The following is a 22,488-nucleotide window of genomic DNA, read 5'->3' as shown; positions in this document are numbered from 1 at the left end:
GAAGGCCATAAAAGTACCATGTTTAATAGCAGCATGAAACGTATGGGGATGAATATGAGTTTGATTTATTACAATCTGACCTTAGCTCATGGTCTGGCAAGCCTGCCGTTGTTGAAACTGATCTGCAGGAGCACAAGCTGTGGAGGATTGGATTGGTCTGCCAGTGAGGGTTTTCCTTGACTCCTTCCCAGCTAGTTAAGGTGAGTCCCTTGGTTAGGTGTGTTAAACAAGAGCTCTCATGTTGACAGTAGAACCCTACCCCTGCTCCCACCAGCACACAGGCCAGCCTTGGCCCTTCACAGTGTCTTTGATAACAAGATGAATGAATGGAAATTTCCTCTTTGAAAGCAGTTAATCCTTTTCTTTTAGGAAATTTGTTTCAAAACCACTCTAATGAATCCTAAAAAAAAATTAGCAAAGCGTTCCAGCTGTGAGGAAAGTGTGAGGGCCTTCATCTTGAAAATTCTTTTCAAACTTTAACTAAAGCCTCCAGCAATTCTTGGCCACTCACTTACACTCTGCCTTTCTTCTTTCAGAGTCTGGAGACAGACATTTGTCTTCTAGCTCATGTTTTTAGGACCTGACTTTTCTTGATCTGCCCACACACCAGAAGGGAGATAGGAATCAGTTCTTAAAAGTCAGGTTCTTCATCCTGTCAGTTACCTCTTGAAGTGGGAACAATCCTGTTTTTGTTTTTGTTTTTCCTGTGCGATGATGAATTACTAAGGACATGATGTTAAGGACATTGACTCTGAGACAGTAAACATAAGTGTTACACTTTTATGAAAATAGAGTTCTTGCTTTACAGACATTCTTCTGTGTTAAAAAGAAATAGCGGATGAACTATTTGTAATAACATCATCAAAATAAGCACACGTTCATCTACCTAGAATATTTCCAAATGATCTATGCACTATATTAGTAAATATTGAGCTAACATTATCTTTTATAATCCTGGTTTTGTCCATAAATTTTGAGATAGTGAGGCTATACAAAATACTACCAGGAAAAAAAAATTATTGGATAAACAAGGATATACACTGGAGTCCAGATAATCATGGAAAATATTTATTTTAATCTTAGTCAGAGGAGAGCAACCTTGGCTTATATTAAGGAGAGAATCTCTTCTCTTTAGCTTCACTACCTTTTTCATTGTTTTAATATTGACTGAGTGCCTTCTAGTTCTGGGATTAGAGCAGGGAACAAAATGTAGGTCCTGCCTGTATGGAGCTTACGCTTAAACACTTGAAATATGTCTTTGCATGTCAAATGCTAAATGCTGTGAAGAAGTCAGAGCTGGCCTCACAGCTAAGGTGACATTTGAGCAGAGGCACAAAGGAAGTGAAAGAGTGAGTCATGTGGCTGTCTGGGGAAGAACATTTCAATAAGGGAAATCAAGTGCCAAGGATCTGAGGTAGGAAAGTAGTGAAACCTTCACAGACAACAATGAGACTGACATGGCCAGAGCAGAGTGGCTGAGTGGGCCGGGGCTGGACGATATGAACTGATGTCAAAGAGATGGAGAGAGAGAGAGAGAGAGAGAGAGAGAGAGAGAGAGTGTGTGTGTGTGTGTGTGTGTGTGTGTGTGTGTGTGTGTGTACATGAGATCAAGCCTCCATCTTTTTAAGCCTTTGCCTACTTTCCTTTCTCCTGCCATGCCCTTGACTCTGTTTTGACTTGTTTCCTTCTTGAAAGGACAGGTCATAGAGGGAGGAAATAAGACTAAGAGAAAGCATTCAGGTCCTTTAGCTTCTTCTATGTATGTTTGTGGAACATAGGAGTTAGGGATTGAAGGACAAGGACAGTCTTAGAGTCAATGGGGATCTACAAAATGTACAAATTTTTCTTTTATTGATATTAACTAGCTTTGTTTGCATCATTGTAGGCAATATATATGCTTATAATTTTTATTTCTTTTCCATTTTACTAAAAGCCTTCTTCTTCCTTCCTACCTTGTGATCAAACCAGGACACTGGAAGAGAGGCCAGGGGCATACTCTATCCTGTCACAATTGTATTATACTTATGTGAATTTTTACTAATTTTTTTTTTGAGTCGGAGTCTCACTTTGTCGCCCAGGCTGGAGTGCAGTGTCATGCTTATGGCCACTGCAAACTTGACCTGCTGGGCTCAGGGGCTCCTTCTGCCTCAGCCTCCCAAGTGGTTGGGAGGGACTACAGGCACGCGTACCACCATGCCCAGCTAATTTTTTGATTTACTGTAGAGATGAGGTCTCATCAAGTTGCCCAGACTGGCCTTGAACCCATGGGTTCAGGCAATCCTCTTACCTCTGCCTCCTAAAGTGCTGGCTGGGATTACAGGTGTGAGCCACTGGGCCCAGCCTTACTAATATTTTGATAATGAATTTTACAAAGCTGCAAATTAACACATGTAAGAGATAAAACAGCAAGTGTGTTATCTCCCAGAACTACCCCCTTCCCACCCTTCACAAGCCTCCTTTGCACATATGCTCTCGGACATTTTTATACTTACTGAAAACAAAAACAAACTCTTTTTTAGAAGTAAGTTAAATTAGGCACCATTACAAACTGCAGACTGCTCCAGGCCACTCCCACATCAGGTTGGACTATTTCTGTAGATAAGCAACTCAAAGAGTAAATGACTGGCTTTTCATTGGTCAGCATTGAGGGTGAGAGCCAGAATACAGAATCTAAATGATTTCTTGCTTTAAAAATAACCACAGAATGAATTTAGAGATTGTTTCTAGTTTGTCCTATTTTCAGAACATAAGAAATTTAAGACCTCCTGGAGTAGTTTATTATTTATCACAGAAGAGCTCACTTGGCATCTTTGAGAATTTAAAAGTCGAATTTATCTTGTTCTGTATGTCTCTTTATCTCCTCCTCCTACTCACACCCTTTATTCTCTAGGCACGCAATTGTGCTTATATTACATAATGTAGAGAACAATCTAGAAATTCATTATTGAATTGAGTTCTTTTTAACAGGGAATTTTAGAGTGAACTAATTTGCTCTTACCCTTTGTGATAAGCGTAATCACTCTGTGAAAAATATGTACAGTTAGAGATAAAGGACATTTAAGCGACAAAGGCTAAATATTCCTTTCTTTTCTACGAATAGTGAATGTGTATTTCTCCAGAGAACCACAGACTGAAAATGCACTTGAGCTTTTCTTTATGACTCTTACAGACTTTGTATCAGACTGTTGACTTGCAATAAAAAGTTACATATATCAGGAAAGTGTCCAGTCTTATTTGTATTATTTAGGGGGTTAATACCATTAGTCCTACTTTTTATAGTTCCCCATTTCCTATATCCTCTAATGTGGTTTTCCCGCATTATGGAGGAAACTTCATTAAATTATATTTAAGAGTAATTTATTTGGTACTGGTTCTTTATTACATTCTCACAGAATGTCTTGAGAGTTTATGGTATTTTTATACCTTTTATAATCCTGTAGTATACTTTTAAAAAGAAAACCTGAGAGAAAGAGGGCGGTTAATGATATCTGACTTTTTTAATGATGACCTCAACAATGATATGTCTTTTGAGATGGACATTAGAAAGTGGAAATCCTGTCTCTCTCTCTCTCCCGCCACTCCCCACAGGCATGGGGCTTTGAGAGTTTTGATTAGTTATTTATTTTTAAATTTTTTACTAGGGTGATAATTTTGTCCCAATCGGTTTGTTCATTCTGTCTCTTACATCGTTTCCTTGCAGCCAACACAAATCATAGGCTGCAGCTCTAAGCCCTGGAAAACAATCCAAATTTTCAGGTCCACATGGGTACTAATCTGCAGCTTGACCAATGGAGGTGACCACCAGTACAACTGGTAGAAAGGAGGGATAGGGTAGGGCTGATACATTCCCTTACTTGGGGAGGTGACTGCGTTTATCTCAGACATTTCCCTTCATGCCTGTTCTCAGCCCTGTTCTTGATTTGCCTCCATGCTGATCCATGTCACAGCCCCCATCAACCTACTCACCAAAAGTACACACCAATAAATGGACAGAGACTGTCAGCCTACAATCTCTTTTTAAATAAACCCCACACATTTCAACAAGAAAGTAAGAATAGAATGAGAGTCACTATTAGAAAGTAATTATTTACGTATTGACATTTTTACCTCATTCTAAAAAGGACTTGAAGGTTAAGGGGATAATACAGTATAACAGGATAGAACAAGGAATGGCAAACTTCTTTTAAAAGAACAAGATAGTAAATATTTGGAGCTCTGCTACCCATGCAATCTGTCACAACTGTTCAAATCTGCCATTGTAGCATAAATTAGCCAACCCCTGGGATAGAACACCCTACTACCATAGACCCACACAGTTGAATGGAGTAGATATTCAGATTTCTAGAAATTATTTTGCATTTCACTCAGCCAATTCATAGTTTATGGTATTATTATGGCACATGAATCACTAAATTCAGCCATTATGAAACCTGGTAAAATAAGCATCATGTTTTAATATAGGGAATGGTAAAATAAGATTGAACTTGGGGAATAAAGATTGCATTTAACAGAAAATGGCTCTGTGCCAAAGCTGATTTTTCTTTTTCCCCTGGCCTACATTTCTCTTCTCAGTTTCCATTTTCTGCAAACTGCACATGATTCTTTTTCTAACCTCAATTCATGAAAATCCTTCTTGTGCTATTGTAAGTCCAATCTTTCTAGCCCATTTACAACCCATCCACTTTGTCCTGCTTTGGGATCACTGTAGTGTCTGATAGACAAACCCTGGTGATGACTCACCCTGGTGATGACTCATTTATTGGTGTGTCCGTGGCCACCAATGCCAGGAGAGTAGCTGCCGTCTGACCTGCTGCTATGTCTCAAACTTGGCCAGCCCTTCTGATGCCCTCTTCTCACCACCCTCAGCTGGCCTCTCTACCTGTCACCTTTTTCCTGTGGTGATAACACTCTGCTGCTCGGGTCCCAGTTTTCCAGCTCAGTAGCAGTAGTCAAGTTTGACCATTAGGCCATGCTCCAAATCTGAGATTTTCCTTCATATCATTTTTCTGATGAAAGCTTGAAAATTAACTAACTGCTTCATTGAGTGTACTGTTGGAAAATAGAGTAGAATTTTAAAATGGAACATTTTAAAAGATCCATTGCAACTGCCTCTTCCCAAATATTTTTATGTCATTGCTTTGCTGTGTATGATACAAACTGTATCAGAGAGTTACCTTCTGTCATTCTAATTTCATTTGGTAGTCTCACTTTAAATTCATGACCACCAACCTCAAATGGAAGCCAGTTACCTCAATGTTAGAGGCAGCCTCGGTGTGTGTGGGTGTGTGGGTGTGTGGGGGTGTGTGTGTGTGTGTGTGTGTGTGTGTGTGTGTGTGTAGATGAGCTCCCAAGTCCCGGGGCTGGGAGGAGGAGAAGCTGTGGAGCGGGTTGATTGGCACTGATCTGAACCTAAGCCCAGGCTCTGCCACTGACTAGCCGTGTAAGCCCACCTCTCTGCGCCTCCTGCACCAAGATGTCAGGCTAGACCAGGGCAGGCCATGCGAAGCACTCAGTGTGGTGGCCCACACATGGGGAGTGTTGAATACTTGTCAACTGTTTTTGTATTTTTTGCCACTGTCACCGTTGTCACCACCAGTATCATAAGATTGTCACAACTTAAATCCAGGAATACAATAAGGGCTCCTATCTCCATTTTATAGAAATACCAGACTAATAAAATCCAGTTGACTGCCTTTTTTGAGTCTATATATTTCCAAGTCCAGACATGATCAGAATCAATGTGTAGTGTTACTCTTGCTTATGGAAATTAATCCTCTCTTCCTTCTTCCCTCACCTCAGGTGACAGGGAACTTCTTTAAATTTTGTCATAAGAGCTAATGGCAGTAACATACTTTTAGGTTTTTAATGCTGAACCATAGTTTAGAAAGTCAGTGTGTTCGAATGTAACAAAAGGACACTGTAACATAAAACTTCCCTGTTAGTTAAAACTGAATGTTTATTAAGAGTAAGAAAATAGCACCTAATACCACTGATATATTTACAACCACACACTGCAGTTATCACCCAAGCCTTCAAACTTTATAAACATTATGGGTGTCTTTAATGATATTTGAAAATTTAGCAAAAATAGTCAAGATTGAAGAAAAAAAATCATTTCTTCTTTTATGGTGGTTCGTAAAACTTCTTGCTACCATTACTAGATTTCTCCATTTCCCTAAGTGGTGGGTATAGAAATAAAATGAACACTAGATATGTAACCTTTTTTTCAGTGGCTACCTAAAAATCAGAGGCCCTTAAACATTGTCTTCCCACAGTCTTTCCGCCTATGATTAATATGTTGCCTGTAAAGTTATTCTCCTTGCGCTAGAGCAGAAACTTTTACAAATCCCTTTTCCTCGTGTTGTGTAATGTACAATTCATTTGTACCTGGAGTGCTCTCCTTGGCATTTGAGCTGGGCCTGGCAGGAGTTTTGCACATCACTAAATAAACTTTGCCTTCACAGGGCAATTACAGTCTCACAAGTCACACTGTTTAACAAGAAAATGATTTATCTACCCTCTCTTACATTTGTCTCAGTTTGAAGAGTCCCTGCATTTATTAATGGATGAATTAGATAGTTGTATAATGGAAAAAGAAGTTATCAGACACCACAAACAATTTTGCTTTTTTCCTAATTTGTGTGCTTTGTGATTCTCAGCAAGATTTCTGCTTTTACTCAGAGTAAGTGCCAGCTTTTGAGAGGTAATCTTAATTTTTAGCACTTGTTATTCCTCTTAGCTTAATGATTCATATTTTCATAAAAACTCCTTACTACTTAGCCTTACAATGCTTCTGATTGTTTTCAAACTCTTAAAAAAGTCAAAAGACATGTTTGTAACTTTTGGAGCCTTTCTGTCCTTTCTGTTTCCATTCAGAACATGAAATTTCTATTTGAAAGAGTACTCCTTTTCCCATCTTGTTCTGAGAAAACCATGAAATATGTAATTGGGAGACTCAGAGATAAAAGTAAGTCCCTCTAAGCAGAAAGCCCATTGGATATTGCTTATTGAATTTGCAAATGCAAAGGAGTTTGAAGTGATTGACTGCCAGATTCTTTAGGTGGCTGGCTATAAGTACAATGCCCAACAAGCTTGTAAGGGATGGCAAATGTGATAAATAACACCTGGGGAGAATCACCACTTTCCCATTTAGAAAACATCTATAATTCCTTATTTTTACACATGCATTGCCTTAAGACATAGCATAGAGTATTAGAAAGCAAGTTTGCAATAGGAGTTTTAATGCTTTTATATCTATGTTATTACAAAGCAAAATGTTGATAAGATCTTCTAAACTTCTTTCTCATCCAGAATATAATAGGAATAAATGAAGTAATATTTGTGGTACCTAGGGTCAAGAAGGAAAGTGCTATGTGTATATATGCATCTCTATATTGATGTCTCAAATTCATCATTCTGAAATTTAGCTCCTGAATTTACTCATCCAGTCTGTTTCCTCAATAGTGCTTTTCATCTCAGTGTATTCTTCTAGTTGCCTGAGTCAAAATTTGGGGGGTTTCCATATTTTTTTCTTTCTCTCTCTCAAATATCATATCCAAACCACCAAAAACTCCTGTCAATCATACTTTCAACATATATCTAGACACTGACCACTTTTCACCACCGTCAATGCTTTCACCCTGTTTGGGCCACTGTCATGTGTCACCTGGATTTTTGCTATAGCATTCTAACTTGTCTCCCTGCTTCAACCCATTTATCAGTGGTTTAGTCTCTTCTTAGCATAGTGGTCAGAATGATTATTCTAAAACATAAGCCAGGTCATGACCCTCTTGGGTCTAAAATCTTCCAGTAGCTCCTGAGTTCTCTCTCACAGTAGTAGTCATAACCTTTATTATGACCTAATAGGTTCTATGTGCTCTGGCCCCATCTGGCCCCCATCCCAGTATCTCCTTTGCTCCTTCTCAAACTCATTTCCTACTACTAAATGAGTATTATGACTGACTTATTCATCTCCTTCAAGTCTTCCTTAATTTTCACCTTATCAACGAAGCCTACTCAACTGTGTTTAGAATTATCGCACAGTCCGCTTTTTGCCTGCCTTGTAATGCAGATATCTCTTACCAGGCTCTCTCTCTTCCTCTCTCTTGCTCTCTTGCTTTTCTTCCTCTAGAAGGGCAGGTTTGGTTTTGTTTTTGTCTGTTTTGCTCACTGATGTTTTCTTTTTTGTTGTTTTTGTTTTGTTTTGTTTTGTTTGAGTTGGAGTCTCACTCTGTCACCCAGACTGGAGTGCAGTGGCCACTCCCGGCCACTGCAGCCTCGACCAGCTGGGCTCCGGCGATCCTTCCGCCTCAGCCTTCCGAGTAGTCAGAACTACAGGCGCGCATTACCATGCCCGGCTGATTTTTGATTTATTGTAGAGATGAGGTCTCGCCAAGTTGCCCAGGCGGGTCTCAAACCCGCGGGTTCAGGCAATCCACTCACCTCAGCCTCCCAAAGGCATGGGATTACAGGCTGAGCCACCGAGCCCAGTTTCACTGCTGTTTTCTAAAGAACCTAGAATAGTGCCTGGAAAATACAAAGAAGGTGGGAATGATTGACAGCTAAAGTCTTTAAATGGTTGCTTCCAAGTATAGTGCTGAAGGAGACTATCTCTTTAGATGCCAAGAAAACATATTTGATGAATGAATGAATAATCAGTGACCACGTTTTACCAAGAGAACCACTGCTGAAGATGAGAAAGTTTTCAAGAATACTTTGACAAAGCTAGTGAACTGGGGTGGGAGGAGGATTGTCTGATAACACCCTTCAACATCTGCCTGCTCTTTGTACTTTCTATGTCTCTCATAGGCAGAAACCAGGGGTCTGAGCAGTATGGCCAGTCACAGAGAGCAGCCACATACACAATTGTGTGATGGAATGGGAAGTGGTCTTAAAAGCTGACTGTGTATTTAAAGACAAGCAGAGTAAATTTATAGGGAATATGTAGATATAGGACAGTACATTTGGGTAGGAAAAACTTAGAGAAACAGTAAGATAAAACATTAGATATTTTATTTCTCAACCACTCACTGGTTCCAAACAGTATTCTGAGTATGGAGAATAAAGACAGAATAAGAACTAGTAGTTGTCTTGAAGAACTTAGTTTTTCTCCACTTCTGTTCCATCCACCCTATCTCTGAGGGAATTATCCTTGTAAACACAGATGTGATGTATACATGCCTCTCTCACATGCCAAGAAACCTTCCTGCCCTCAAGACCTATTCTAGCTGGAGCCAAGATTGTGCAGATTATGACTCAGCAAAGGTCTCTAAATGTATAGTGGTTTTTTGTGTAGAAAATGGCAATCAGCTATTCTTCATCTCTACTGACCAGCATGTTGGCGATAGTTGAGATTCAATACAATTTTATTTGTCAGACAGTGAGATGGTTTTTTAGAACAAGTGATAGACATTCCTAAGATGGAAGCTTTCCTTAACTTCCTTCTGCTACAGCAGTCTGTACCAGCATTTCTCTAAATATGCCATAGCATCAAACAGATCATTAAGCAAGGTTACTCTAAATATCCTGTAGTTGAACGCATTTCAGAAGCACTAGGTTTACAAAAGTTAAACATATATATTTTTTTATTTTTTTACTGGAGGACTTCACAAGGGCCTTGCCATGCTCTAAGCTATGTGAATTTCTGAAAGGGGTTTATAATAAACAGCATTCCTCAAATTACTTGAATCTGGAACCTCTTTTTGTGGATTAGTGTTCTTTTAACATGCTTTGGGAAGTATCGACTTAAAGCATATAACAGTGGCTGGGAGAGTGGACTTTGAGAGTCCATTCTTGGGCAGTGTTTAAACATTTTCTTGCTTGCCTCCTTCGCACCTTCAAAAACAACCACCACCACACAGCATCAACAACAGTTTTCATATTATTATCTCTTTAGCAATACCACTTGAAAAAATATTCCTTTGAAACTATTTCTTTTAAAGTTGCAGATTTCAAGTGGGACCTGAACATAAACACATTAGCACAAGAGAGGAGTTTGCAGTCACCGGACACTACCAGGGGAGGGGACGGGTAAGAGCACATAGCAAAGGATACCTGGTCCTAAATCAGGGGAAGTGAGGAACAGTTGGAGGCCCAGACTTCACCTTTACACAGCCTACTTGTGTAGTGAATCCTGACTTGTACCCCACATCTTTATAATAAAATAAATTTTAAAAAAGGAAAAAAAAAAAAGATAAAATTATAGATTTCAACCAGGCAACAGTGAGTGAAAGATAAGACTTTGAAATCAATACATAGAACTTTGTTTTTCATTCTGTGGAGGCTGTAATTAGAAAGGCATATATGGCCATTTGATACCATTGGGTCTGGCACTACTACTACTAAGAGTCATAGTGGAATGAGGGATACTGCAAGGCCCTTCACAAAATGTTATAATTGGGAGGCAGGCTTTAGCTTGAATATCTGATTCATTGGTATATTAAGTAGCAGTTTCCAAAGTAAGACCAAAGTGGTACCACATATATCTCTCCACATGCATTTTTTCCTTTTAATGGGAATGAGTTAAGAAATTATATCTTTACCTGCTTAACATGATTTAAAAGAAGGCATTTGAGACAGTACTCTATGCCTTATCTTTAAAAAAATTTTTTTATTTTAAATATGTGAGGTACAATTCAGGGTTAGGTATACAAACGTTCATTATGCGGGTACCCTTGTTGATGAGGTGTGCTCCCCCACTCCCCTGGCAGTTTCCCACTACTGCCAATCCCTTTCTTATAGTATTACGATAGTTATTCAAGATCTACTTATGAGTGAGAACATGTGATACTCGGTTCTTTGTTTCTGTGATAGATCGCTCAGTATTATAGACGCTAAGAGCAAGAAGTGAGATGTTTCTGCCTCAGAACATTGTTACATTTCCCTCAGCAAGAACCGCAAGAATCTGAAAGGTTCTTGTAGGATTGCTGGAGACAGAGTAAAGACTTCCTCAAACTTCCTGATAAGCAGGCGTGCAACTACTAATAAATAGCTGCACTTTGGGCAGAATTTCATCTTAGACTTGCTTTCTTTCATTTTTGTATCCTATCTGGCTCCAATTGCCAGAAGCCACCAATATTGACAAAAGGACCTGGTACCTTTAAATAGACAATCTGACTCTGTTACCTTGTAACCCAGAACTCTGGCTTTTGGTATTCAAAAGTGATTAATTGAGAAGAACATTTATTAATGTCAGTCTTTTTGGCATTACCTTAGAAATTCTCTCCAATGCAGTGCACCATAATTCCTTTTGATCTGGGTGACTTTGGCCAATGAACTCTAGTTTTCTGCCTAGTGTTGTCTTAGAATGTCACTATGACTATGTCTTTACTTGGGAATACTTCAATGTCAAGGCTTATTGAAGAAACATGTTTACCATTTGGTTTTTGTCTAAAAATTTTTTTTTCTACTACCTTGTGAGACTTCAACAAGAAAAACATAACTCCCAGCTAGTGATTATTCTGTAAAGTTCATACTTTTATCTTTATGTCAAGCCTCATATAGATTGTATAGAGCTTCCTCTCTTTTATATACACTTTAAAGATTTGGGTTGCTGCCATTTGATGAAAATCAATCTTTTCATGCATGCATCCTCTAAGTTTTGAAACAATGAAAATAGGTGTGTGCATGTCTGAACTTGGAAAATTGCAAGTATTTGATACCATTTTAAAACAGCATATTTATTTCCAACCTTTGCTACATTTCATTAATCCATTAGATTTGCCCTTTGAAACAATGGCAGGTAGGCTATATGAAAATACAGTTAAAGGTGAGGGAAGAGCATTATTCAGTCATGTCAGTTATTTGTGAAAAGAGCCTTTTAACCACCTCTGTGGAAACAAAATGAACCCATCAGGCTTTTATCACCATATGTTTCAGAAGTAGGAAAGTGGGTCTTGTCCAATGAGATGCAACGTATTTCTATTATAGAAGGTGTTTTGATTTTGGATGAATACATTGGACATTGACAGATAACAGGAATCAAATCTATTAATAGTAATTCCTCTAGAAGTTCAATCATGCAAGCAAATCTCACCTTTTTTTTTCTTTTTAGCTTACTAAACATCTTGTTACTTTCATGTGTAGTAACCTTGAAGTAAGCCAAGCACATCTCTGTAATTTGTTTGATAAAGTATGATGGATGATTAGCCTTAGAAATGCTGCTCTCAAATATTTAGATCTTCACTAAGTGAGTGAAACTGTATGGGCCTTTTTATGACTCCTTCTGCTTCTTAATTTTAGAGTATAGAACAAAGGAACTATCTTCTATGTGTCAATTCCAAGTGAATAGATGAATCATGCCTTTCAGTGAATGTGGCCTGCTTTGCGAAAAAGTAAAACATTGGTCTCTTTCCTAACAAAAATAAAGTTTATAGCATCCTGCTTCAGAAGACTTTGACCGAGGGACATCTCCTTAACAGAAGAACTTGAGCAATAGTCATCAGTAGAAGGCCACTTCTGCCAGGCATGTACTATTTATGAAAAGGTACCTGATTTATCCTCTGCCTCGGTTTCCTCCACTCCTGCAGCTCTGGATTCACTCATGACTTGACTTGCATGTTTAAAGCCATCTCGGTTCCTAATGGAATCCTTACAAAGAGAGTAAAATGATTAAGCACTCTTGCCTTCCTCCTGCACTGGGTCTCCTTATTATCATTCTTGACCTAGGATTCAGTGGCATTACTTGTGTCACAGTCATCTCCATTTTGCCAGCCAGAACTGGATGGGGTGAGCATGACACAAAGCCTGGGCTCCAGGGCAGGGGCTCGCTCTCTTTCCCTCTGTGCTCCAGTCTCCTGGCACAAAGTTGAGCTTTTGCTCAGATGTGCTCTCTTGGTTCTTATACCTTATCTACAGTACCCTTGGCCCTCCTAAGGAGAGGGACTCTCCTGAAGCCGGGAGTCTCACATGAGGGTCCTGGGTGTACCTCATCCAAGTCCCTCTTTCCTTGTGAGTCACTCAGCTAACTTGGATCTCAACATATGTGGACACGTCTCTTAAAGCAACATCACTCTTGGTTTTCAAAATTCATCAGCCTGAGTGAATATTGTATATTACAAATTAAGTGACTATGACAATGTTACATTCCTGGAAGATTCATGCATAAACAGTTCATAGATAAACGGTTGAATATTAAAGAGAGAAGCTTAGAGCAATAACAAGTTATGAGTAAGTGTAGATTTAAAATTTAGAAGGCCTTTGTTCCATGTAGCATTTCACTTAGGCTTATTCATTGAACCTCTGTAGTCACTAGAATTTGGATGGTCTTTTACTTTCATTTCTAAGAAGGGCAATTTTGGCAAGACACGGTGACTCAGCTCGTAATCCCAGCACTTTGAGAAGCCAAGGCAAGAGGATTGCCTGAGCTTGGTGGCTCAAGACCAGCCTGGGCAACTTGGTGAGACCTCGTCTCTACAATAAATCACAAAAAATAAGCTTGGTATGGTGGCGTGCGTCTGTAGTTCCAGCTACTTGGAATGCTGGGGCAGAAGAATCGGCTTGGGATCGCCAGCAGGTCGAGGCTGCAGTGGCTGTGAGCATGCAACTGCACTCCAACCTGGGCGACAAAGTAAGACTCCAACTCAAAAAAATAAACAAAGGGGCAATTTTATCACAGTATATTATTTCTTATGTCAGAAGTGTTTATTATCTTCCCCGAAACTTTCTCAAATATAATATTGACTTCTAATTCAATAGCTAAGATCACTCAAACAGATTATGTCCTATCCCACTGTGGTCAGGGTACATGTATATGTCCATTCTTTCAGAGGTTGAGTCTCAGGATGAATAGATGAACTATCTCAAACCATTTACAAATGCATTCAGACAGAAAACTTGACAAACAACACATATTGTGCTTGCATTTATCTGTCAAAGCAAACCAAAGGCACTCTCTGTTAGAGGCCCTCAGGGTTGAGATTTTCAAGACTACCTCAGCCGTGTCTCACTTGGCTGCCTCCAAGTTGCTGGGTCTTATCTGCTGTCAGTGTGTTTCTGCTATAAAATCAGAGGGCAGTGAAAGACTGAAATTCCTGCCCATGCTTGGCATTAGCTTTGGATTTCAAAGCCACCTGGGCTGTGCGAAGAGGACAGGCTTTGGGGTGAGTCAGATCTCCGTTTACAACCCTTCTCACTGATTAAATCAACTTGGATAAGTATCATAGCTCTCTGGGTCTCCATTTTCCTCATCTACAAAAGTGAGGATAACTATACCTTCCTTATAATATTATTGTGAGTTTTCAGTGGGTCTGTTTAAGTCAAGTGTCTGTCAAATGTTATGTGCTTGAAAGATATTTGTTTTTCCTTTGTCCTCTACCACTTGTAACTTATCAGGTGGCTTTTATTTTCCCCTCCCAGCTTGCATGTGTAGTGCATATATGATAGTTTATAAGTTGAAGAAGACTTAAGAATATACCTTGTGTTACCACTTTCTTCCATCTCTCCAGTCTTGGTCACTGTCTTTATTCAATACATAGTGTTCTAGTGCCTTTTCCAGTTTTGTTCAGAACCATAGAGATGAAGAAAGTTCATTTATGACTCAGCCCTTGTCTCCACATATTCCTGTAATAATTTCATTCTGATCAGGAAAATATTTCTTTAGCAACATTTTTCTAATTTACTTTATTCCCTTAACTCCTCACGAGTGCTTGCTTAACTTAAAGTCAATGGAATTTTTTGCACTGGGCTGATATTTTCCAATAAAGTGCCTTTTAGAAGTTTCTTGCTTTTATTTTTTTAAACACATTTAAGCACAATGTAACTTACACTTCCAAATACAGTTATGAGTTAGTTTATTCTCAATTTGATTAAAGCAATCTGACAACTTCACTATTCTACCTCATTTATCCCTGAAAAGTAATTGTTTGCTCTTGTAAGATAAGACGTTTTAATCTCAGGAACTAGGGTTTGCATAAAAGTTCAGACTGTTGATTAAAAACAAATCACACAAAAAGTTCTGTGCAAAAGAAATGAAGTTCAGAACCAAAGACCAGAAATCTAAAATGTCAGTTTATGAATACCCTGATTTTAATCTGCCTTTGGTGCTCTGTTCATGAGTGCGTCTGGCAGCGCCTCTTGGCGAAGAAAGTTTGGCATGGGAAAAAGCAGTGTTTAAATTGGCTCGGAGAAGACATCGAGTATACAAGTCTACTTTTGTCTCTGAGGGGGTATAATTTCTTCATTCATTTCCCCTTTTAAAATTTTACTCCCTGTACATTTATGAGTAAATTTTAGAGCTCATGAAAGTAAGGAAATGATATCACCAGCCTGAGCCAAGTGGAGTGTGGGTTGGCAGCAATGCTGGCATGATCCTGAACCTGCGCCATTTTCTGTTTTAACTTGGTGTATCAGACAAGAGGAAAAAAATTGCATGTGGCACTTCTCCATGGCTACATTTGAGGTGTGAATTGTGCTCATGTCATGACAAGACTGTCCATAAATGTCTCACAGTGTGGCGTTGTGGTCACTTTGGGCCTAAATCAGGGTCCCAGTTCAATGTATAATCTCCAAGGTACAGTGGCAGCTGTAAAAGGCTCCGAGAATTATTTTTTAACTTTTCTTATTCTCTTTACCCTTGAGAGTGCCTCTGCATTCTTCTTGCCTGCATATGGCCATCACAGAGTTCAGATTCTAGATCTAGTTTGAATCATAAGAAGTGGTCTGTTGCATGTAGTATTGTAAAAGCAGTAAACGGTCAAAGCTTCCTTTTCTCCAACTAGTAAGAGATTGTTCCCAATCTCATTTACCAGATAGAAAAGTTCTCAGATTGATGTTTGTCTTTGGTGTCTTTATGTAACATTTAAAATTTTCCCAGCCTCAATGGCTTCAAAAGAGTGCTTTGTTCAGGGGCTGAAACATAACAGAAAGACAGTGACGTAAAGCAAGACCAAGTCAGAGGTGTGCCAGAGTCGACTCCCATCAGCTCACGTAAGCCAGAGTTCTGACCCTTCTTTGAAATCCACATTTTTACTTCCATCCTTATATTCTCATTCAGCTGATTTATCCATCAGAGTCCTGGCAGGAAACATATGGCACAGCCAGTGGCGTGATTGAAGAGAATTTATGAAGGGACATTTGCGGGGCTGTGGGCAGGGTTAGTGGAGCCGCATGCAATGGTGACCCATACCAGATGGCCTGAAGAGACAAAGGAGGGGAACAGTCACAGCACCTGGTGAGAGCTGTCGCCATGGAGAGAAGACCCAGACAGGAGGTGTGCCTGTAGATAGATGAACCTGGTCACTGCCAGATAGAGTTATAGGTGGGAAAGTCTGTTAAGATTCAGATAAAAACAGACGCAGCAGTGAGGGTGAAGTAGGCAGCAGGACAGCTCAGGGCTCATTGCGGCATCCCAAGAGAGGTGAATTAAAGTTACATTTGTGCAGAACACAGGCGGAATTCTACTGCCCAAACCAGCCATACTGTTTCTGTTCTTCTTCCTCTAGCTTGGCACTGTGCATGCTGGTCTTGAAAGCGTTCTTTTTTGGCTTCTTTTGGAGTGTTGAGGATGAGATCAGTTCCCCATCCATCTCATGCAGCCTATATTATCAACCTCAATAGCATCAGTAAACATAAGGGCTTTTGTGAATTCAAAGTTCATGATATTTTAAATAAACCTGAGACTTGGATTTGCTCAAGCAGTGGCCCGTGGATCCATTTCCTGTGGACAGCAGTAGGGCATTGCATCAGGCATCTGGAAAAATTTAAATATGCATTGATGACTACCATGGAGGAATCCAGAGTCTGACAGAGGAAGTAGAACCATAAACAGTTATAAAAAGGAGAGCCTAATAAGTATTCAGCCATACCAGTTGTCAGCTTGGCAAACGCCTTAATCCCAGGACTGGAAGGGGAGCTTTACTGTCATCAGCTTCCCTGTGGATTGATAAATTGGATGCAGACAGCTAGATCCTAGGGCTGCCAAATAAATCCTGAGGATTGAAATATAACTGTGCAACTCGTAGGACCATGTGAACCCACTCATGCCCTAAATGCAGAGTGCCATTTCTCTGAAACGTGTTTAGAAGTGAGAAAAAACATAATAGTAATGATGATAATAATTGCTATAATAAGCCTATTTTTCACCTCTCTGGATGGGAACAACCTGCATGCTTTGTCTGTGATGAAATGGGAAGAGAAGAGTCCTTTTTTTCATTAACTCTCACCCACACACTGCCAGAGTGCACGTGTGTGTGTGTGTGTGTGTGTGTGTGTGCGCGCGCGCGCGTATGTGTGTATGTATGTGTATTTGTCTATGACCTGCACTTTGAAAGATAAACTGGGAGTAAAAGGGACAGAGGATAAGCCAGAAGCCTCCAAACCAGACTCAGATTCTGGAGCTGGATTTCCCTTGAGGCAATGAATGCTCTGAGAAAAACCCTGGCTCTTCCTTAGCTACTTGACCAGGTGTGTGTCTGTGCCAAGGGTGACTGAGCCCCTCTCTTAGCACCTTAAGCAAGGTGTTAAGACAGGATGTTATCTCTTTACAGCTCAGGGGGATGCTTTTCAGTATTCTTTCCAAGCCAGAAAAAGAAATAAAATCTGACACCTGTAATAGTGAATCTATCACACATTTTTCCTACAGAGACCGTCGGTATCAATGCCATTTCTTTGTCTAATTGATCATCAAATTAAAACCCAGAGAAACAAATTCATTTGTCTGAAGTTGCACAGTTAATCAGACAAATACATATGATAATATGCATTATAATGGTTGTATTATTACCTCTCTTAATTCTCATGTTTCTTTTCTCCCTAGCGGAGTTTGGAATAAGTAAATCTACATTTACTCTTTTTCCTAAAATTGTGTACTTTGGAAAATACTATGTATTTTCTCTTTTTTCCTCTTATATTTTGTTAGCGTGCCATCTGAATCTATTAGGCTGAAAGAAGTTATAAATTATTTAGCCAATTTTGTCACATCAGTGATCTACAGGATATAGAATTGGGTTCCCTCCCAGTCTGCCTCATTCTTGGAAATTCAACCATGTCCATAATGTATTTGTTCCCACCCTTAGAACTTTCTGCTTGGCAGATTGTCTTGCTGTTCAAAGAAATATGTTCTTGACTAGCTTTAATCTTTCTCGACTGAATAGGGAGGAGGAACAAAAAAAGACTTATTAATTTGAAGATAAAGAATTTTTTCATGAATATTAATTTTCTCAAAATAAAATAAAATAATAAAACTTCATTGAGTTTGCCCACTGTGCCATCGTCTTCAATTTGTTGTTTAAAAAACAAAGGAAAACACCCTGTATGATCAGTCCCTCTGGTAGCAGTCTGTGGTAGTGACTTCAAGCTCACAGTCCTCAACTTCTGTAGCATGGACTTTGAACTCAAAAAAATCTTTGTAGTGACCCACTCAACCATGAGCCTTACTTATCTCATTTTGTAGCTGAGGCACTTTAAGGATAGAAGGAATAGTATGCCTGCCCAAGGCAACCAAAGGTGTACAAACTCAGTCTAGACCTCAACCCCAAACACTCACTTTTCACTATGTGTGAGGGAACTTTCAGTGGTTCCTTGGTGCCACTGGGTGAAGGTCAGTTCCACAGTAGATTGTACAAGACTCTCATGATCTGTCACCTGTCCACACATCCAATCTTATTCCCTGCTTTGTACACTCCATATCTTCTTCTAGGAATGTGCCTAGCCGTGACCACCCCTCACTTCCAAATCTGTCTACCTTGTAAACAGTTACTTATTTTTCAAGCCCAGAAGTCACCTCTACCAAAAAGCCCTTTCTGCTTCCTCTCCTCCTTCCACCCAGTTTTCTCTCTTGTCTGGTACTTATTCAAGTACTGATTTATTCAACAAGTATTTCTGAATATTCACCAAGCAGCAGACAAAGTCATGCACCAGTGAACACAACTGACAAGCTCTCTACCCTCATGGAGCTCACCAGTCTAGGGAAAGACAGGCATTGAAGACAGTAAACACACAGATAGATGTGTAATTACAACTGAGATGAAGGAAATAAAGACTGTTTCTGGCGCCTGAAAAACCTGGTGGAGGCACCAATGAACACACAGCATTGTTATTTTTCAATTTGCACATCAGTCTCCTGGGGACGGCTGATCACTTCTTGTCTCTCCTCCATCTCAGAGTTCCCAACAGCAGTGAGTGCCGGGGGCATCCTGCCCACTGCAGGAGCTCCAGTGAGTAGGAGGCAGGGGGCTTGGCTTTGCTGTCACCTGACAGAACTATGATAAGTCAAAGACATGAAGGCCGACTATAGTGAGGAAGGTGGCCTTGGTCAGCGAGAAGATGTGATGTTGGGGATGTGAGATTGAAGGCTCTTTGGATCCCTGATGAGGACTGTTCTTTAATGACCTTGATGAGGGGCAGGGTGGTTCACTGGCTAAAACACTACCCAGGGACACAGATAATGTCCCAAGTGTTGTTCTGTTTATACCTGCACTCTTCTTTCTTTTTTTTTTTTTTGAGTTGGAGTCTCACTCTGTCACCCAGACTGGAGATGCAGTGGCCGCTCCCGGCCACCGCAGCCTCGACCTGCTGGGCTCCGGCGATCCTTCCACCTCAGCCTTCCAAGTAGCTGGAACTACAGGTGCGCGCTACCACGCCTGGCTAGTTTTGTTTTTTTTTTTTTGATTTGTTGTAGAGATGAGATCTCTCCAAGTTGCCCAGGCGGGTCTCGAAACCGCGAGCTCAGGCAATCCACTCACCTCAACCTCCCAAAGCGCAGGATTACAGGCTGAGCCACCAAGCCCGACCACTCTTCATTCTTAATTCTTGGGATCAATTAATAGGATGTTTTACATTCTCTTTAGAAATCACTTTGGAAAGACGTGAACACTTTTGTAAAAATATTTCAACATTGAAGTGTCAAAAGGAGTAATCAACTAACTCCTAAAGTGCACCTCTTAAAAGAGAACATCAGTGTCCTGCTCAATAACAGGCTCAGGGTTAATGAGGAACATTCGACAAGACACTTATTCTTTGGAACTTATTTTCAATGTTAGCAAGAAATACTTGCTCTTGACTTCATGGGATTATTATGAAGATTTTTAAAAATTATGTACTTTAAGTTCTCAATTTGAAATGTACTTTGTAAACTTGTAGTCTAAATTACAATGGTTTGCAGCTTTTAAATAAAATGAACTTGCTCTTTTTTTATAACTTTTTGGTCAATTTAGATATATCATAGGAATATAACATCCATATGCATCAGTTTAAGTTAAAGCCTTGTTATTTAACCTACTTTTTTTTCTTTCTTTTCATTCTAAAGGGTACGATGTCTTTAGGTCAAAAATGAGATTATTACTTATAAAAAACCGTTGATTATTTAAGGAAAACTGTCCAAATCATATGGAATGACTCTCAGAAATTGTATTACGCTATACATTGTGGTCAATAAAACAAAGATTTTAATAAAATCCAGGTGACAATATCCCAAGATATTTAAAATTGTTTATTTTCTATACTTAAAGTATTTGTAAGTTCTATCAGGGAGTTGTATTTATATTGGTGAGATTATTTATTCTTTACCAATTATTAAAAGTAATAGACTATTTTAAATGTTTATAGAAAACATCAAAATTATAATGTGAAAAGTATACTTGGTTTTCTTCTTAAACTTAAAAAAATGTTATTCAACATATTAAGCTCTGTTTTAGATAGAACTCTCTTTAATACCTCTGTACCATATATACGTATGGAAATACAAACTATTTTTACAATGTCTATTACAATATATTATTGTTAGAAAATGGAAGTTTTCCTGTTATATGATAGAAAATCTTTATAAATTGATATATACAATATCAGAAAAAATTCTTTGTCAATTGCTAGATTATTCTAATATTTTAAATTCCAAAACATTTCATAGACTAAATACTTGCTTACTAGCCTAATTTAAGAGCTGTTTTGTTTTTGTTTTTACTTGAGTCAGTCTCACTCTCCCACTTAGGCTGGAGTAAGTGGCACCATCACAGCTCACTGCAACCTCGACCTCCTGGGCTCAGGCAATCCTTCCACCTTGGCCTCCCAAGTAGCTGGGACTACAGGCACGTGCTATCGTGCCTAGCTGTCTTAATCTCCCAAAGTGTGGGGATTACAGGTGTGAACCACTGAGCCCAGCAGGGATACATACTCTTCAGCTCAAGTGATCCTCCCCTTCATTGGTGTCCCAAATTTTATCATTAGCATTTTAATTTTCCTTATGTTAAACTTTGCTTCTCCTGATGGTCTTTTTTTTTTAAAATGCATTATATTTCAGATAGGCAATAATTAAATTCTCCATGGTGCCGTGCTGTGTTTGATTTTATTTAACCGCTTTGCTTCCTGGAAACGAAGTGTCTGGGAGGACAGGGACTCTGAAAGGAGCCAGAATCAGAAGCAGGGTTGCTATAGGGCCAGCCCAGAACAACGAGTAGTGGTCACTGACTGTATTGTGTCAATATCCCATGTTTCTAGGTGGCAAATTTGTGTTAGAGGTATGCGTGAGTGTTTATATATGCCCGTGATTTTAACCTGTAAGTTTTCTCTGTTAACTTCAGCACACTGGGCAAAAGGCTTATATGGGTTTAATATATTCATTCCTTTATTGAGAATTTGAAAATGAAGAAAATGGTTAAATGCTGCCCAAAGTGGAATTAAACAAAAGTTAATTTGTCCTTCACTATTGTGTGTTTCAGAGACTGGAGCACAAGGAAGTTTTAGTGGGCATGTTGTTCCTGGTGTTCCCGTTCATTCCAGCCAGCAATCTCTTCTTCAGGGTGGGTTTTGTGGTGGCGGAGAGAGTCCTTTACATGCCTAGGTAATTACTGCATGTGATTTCCTCTTATGAGATCTGCCCTCTGTCACCAACGTTGATAGTTCCCAAGAGAGACGTCCTTTGTATGCATAACAATTAGATCCTCATGAAGCTAGGGATTTGATTTTGTTGGCTTTACAAACAGCCACACAGAAGGTTGGATGAGACCAAGTTTGTGCCCATATACTCTAGTGTACAATGGTTTACCTCCAGTTGCAAGCTTTATAGTTTACATGTGAAAAGTTGACGAGTATATTCAGAATTTTAACGGTTATTATTTGCTACTACATCTTTGTCCAAATATGTTCTATTAAGCATAGTTATAATAATTTTAGAGATATTTGTTGATTTGCATAAAATTATGTTCAGTAGCATGATTGTAATTAACTTCATTCTTTCCCTCTTTCTTTTTTCTTTAGCTTAAAAATGGGAGCAATCTCAAGAAAATTTGTCCTTGAGAAAAAAATGAATTAAAAATTATAAAGGACATTCAAATGTGTGTGATTACATAATGCCACTTAGCTCTGAATATTGAAACTGTGCTGAAACTTGTCTGTTCTCTTGTCTTATTCAAATGTCATCGTTCCAAGGCCACATTTCTTTTCAGATGCTTGAAAATGTCACTGAATCAGGAGACAGCATCTTGGTTCTGCCATTTATCAGTTGTATGACCTTGGGCAAGACATGATGCCTTTTGGCACCCAGATTTTCTCATTTTT

At 39.3% G+C, this 22,488-nt stretch overlaps 1 protein-coding gene across 1 annotated transcript in view; it reads left to right on the top strand.

The window, feature by feature from the left end:
• The window catches only part of LOC103272656 (transmembrane and TPR repeat-containing protein 1), a 196,127-nt gene that overhangs the window by 158,178 nt on the left and 15,461 nt on the right, over positions 1 to 22,488 (top strand). Inside the window, exon 9 of the mRNA XM_021718612.1 lies at positions 21,651 to 21,772. Coding sequence (XP_021574287.1) covers positions 21,651 to 21,772 — 122 coding nt within the window. The remainder of the gene's footprint in view (positions 1 to 21,650; positions 21,773 to 22,488) is intronic.

This window comes from Carlito syrichta, unplaced genomic scaffold, assembly GCF_000164805.1.
Source record: "Carlito syrichta isolate Samal-C Ts95f unplaced genomic scaffold, Tarsius_syrichta-2.0.1 Scaffold313103, whole genome shotgun sequence".
Taxonomy (NCBI): domain Eukaryota; kingdom Metazoa; phylum Chordata; class Mammalia; order Primates; family Tarsiidae; genus Carlito; species Carlito syrichta.
Note: the sequence above shows the minus strand (reverse complement) of the source record. Positions and strands in the feature narration are given on the sequence as shown.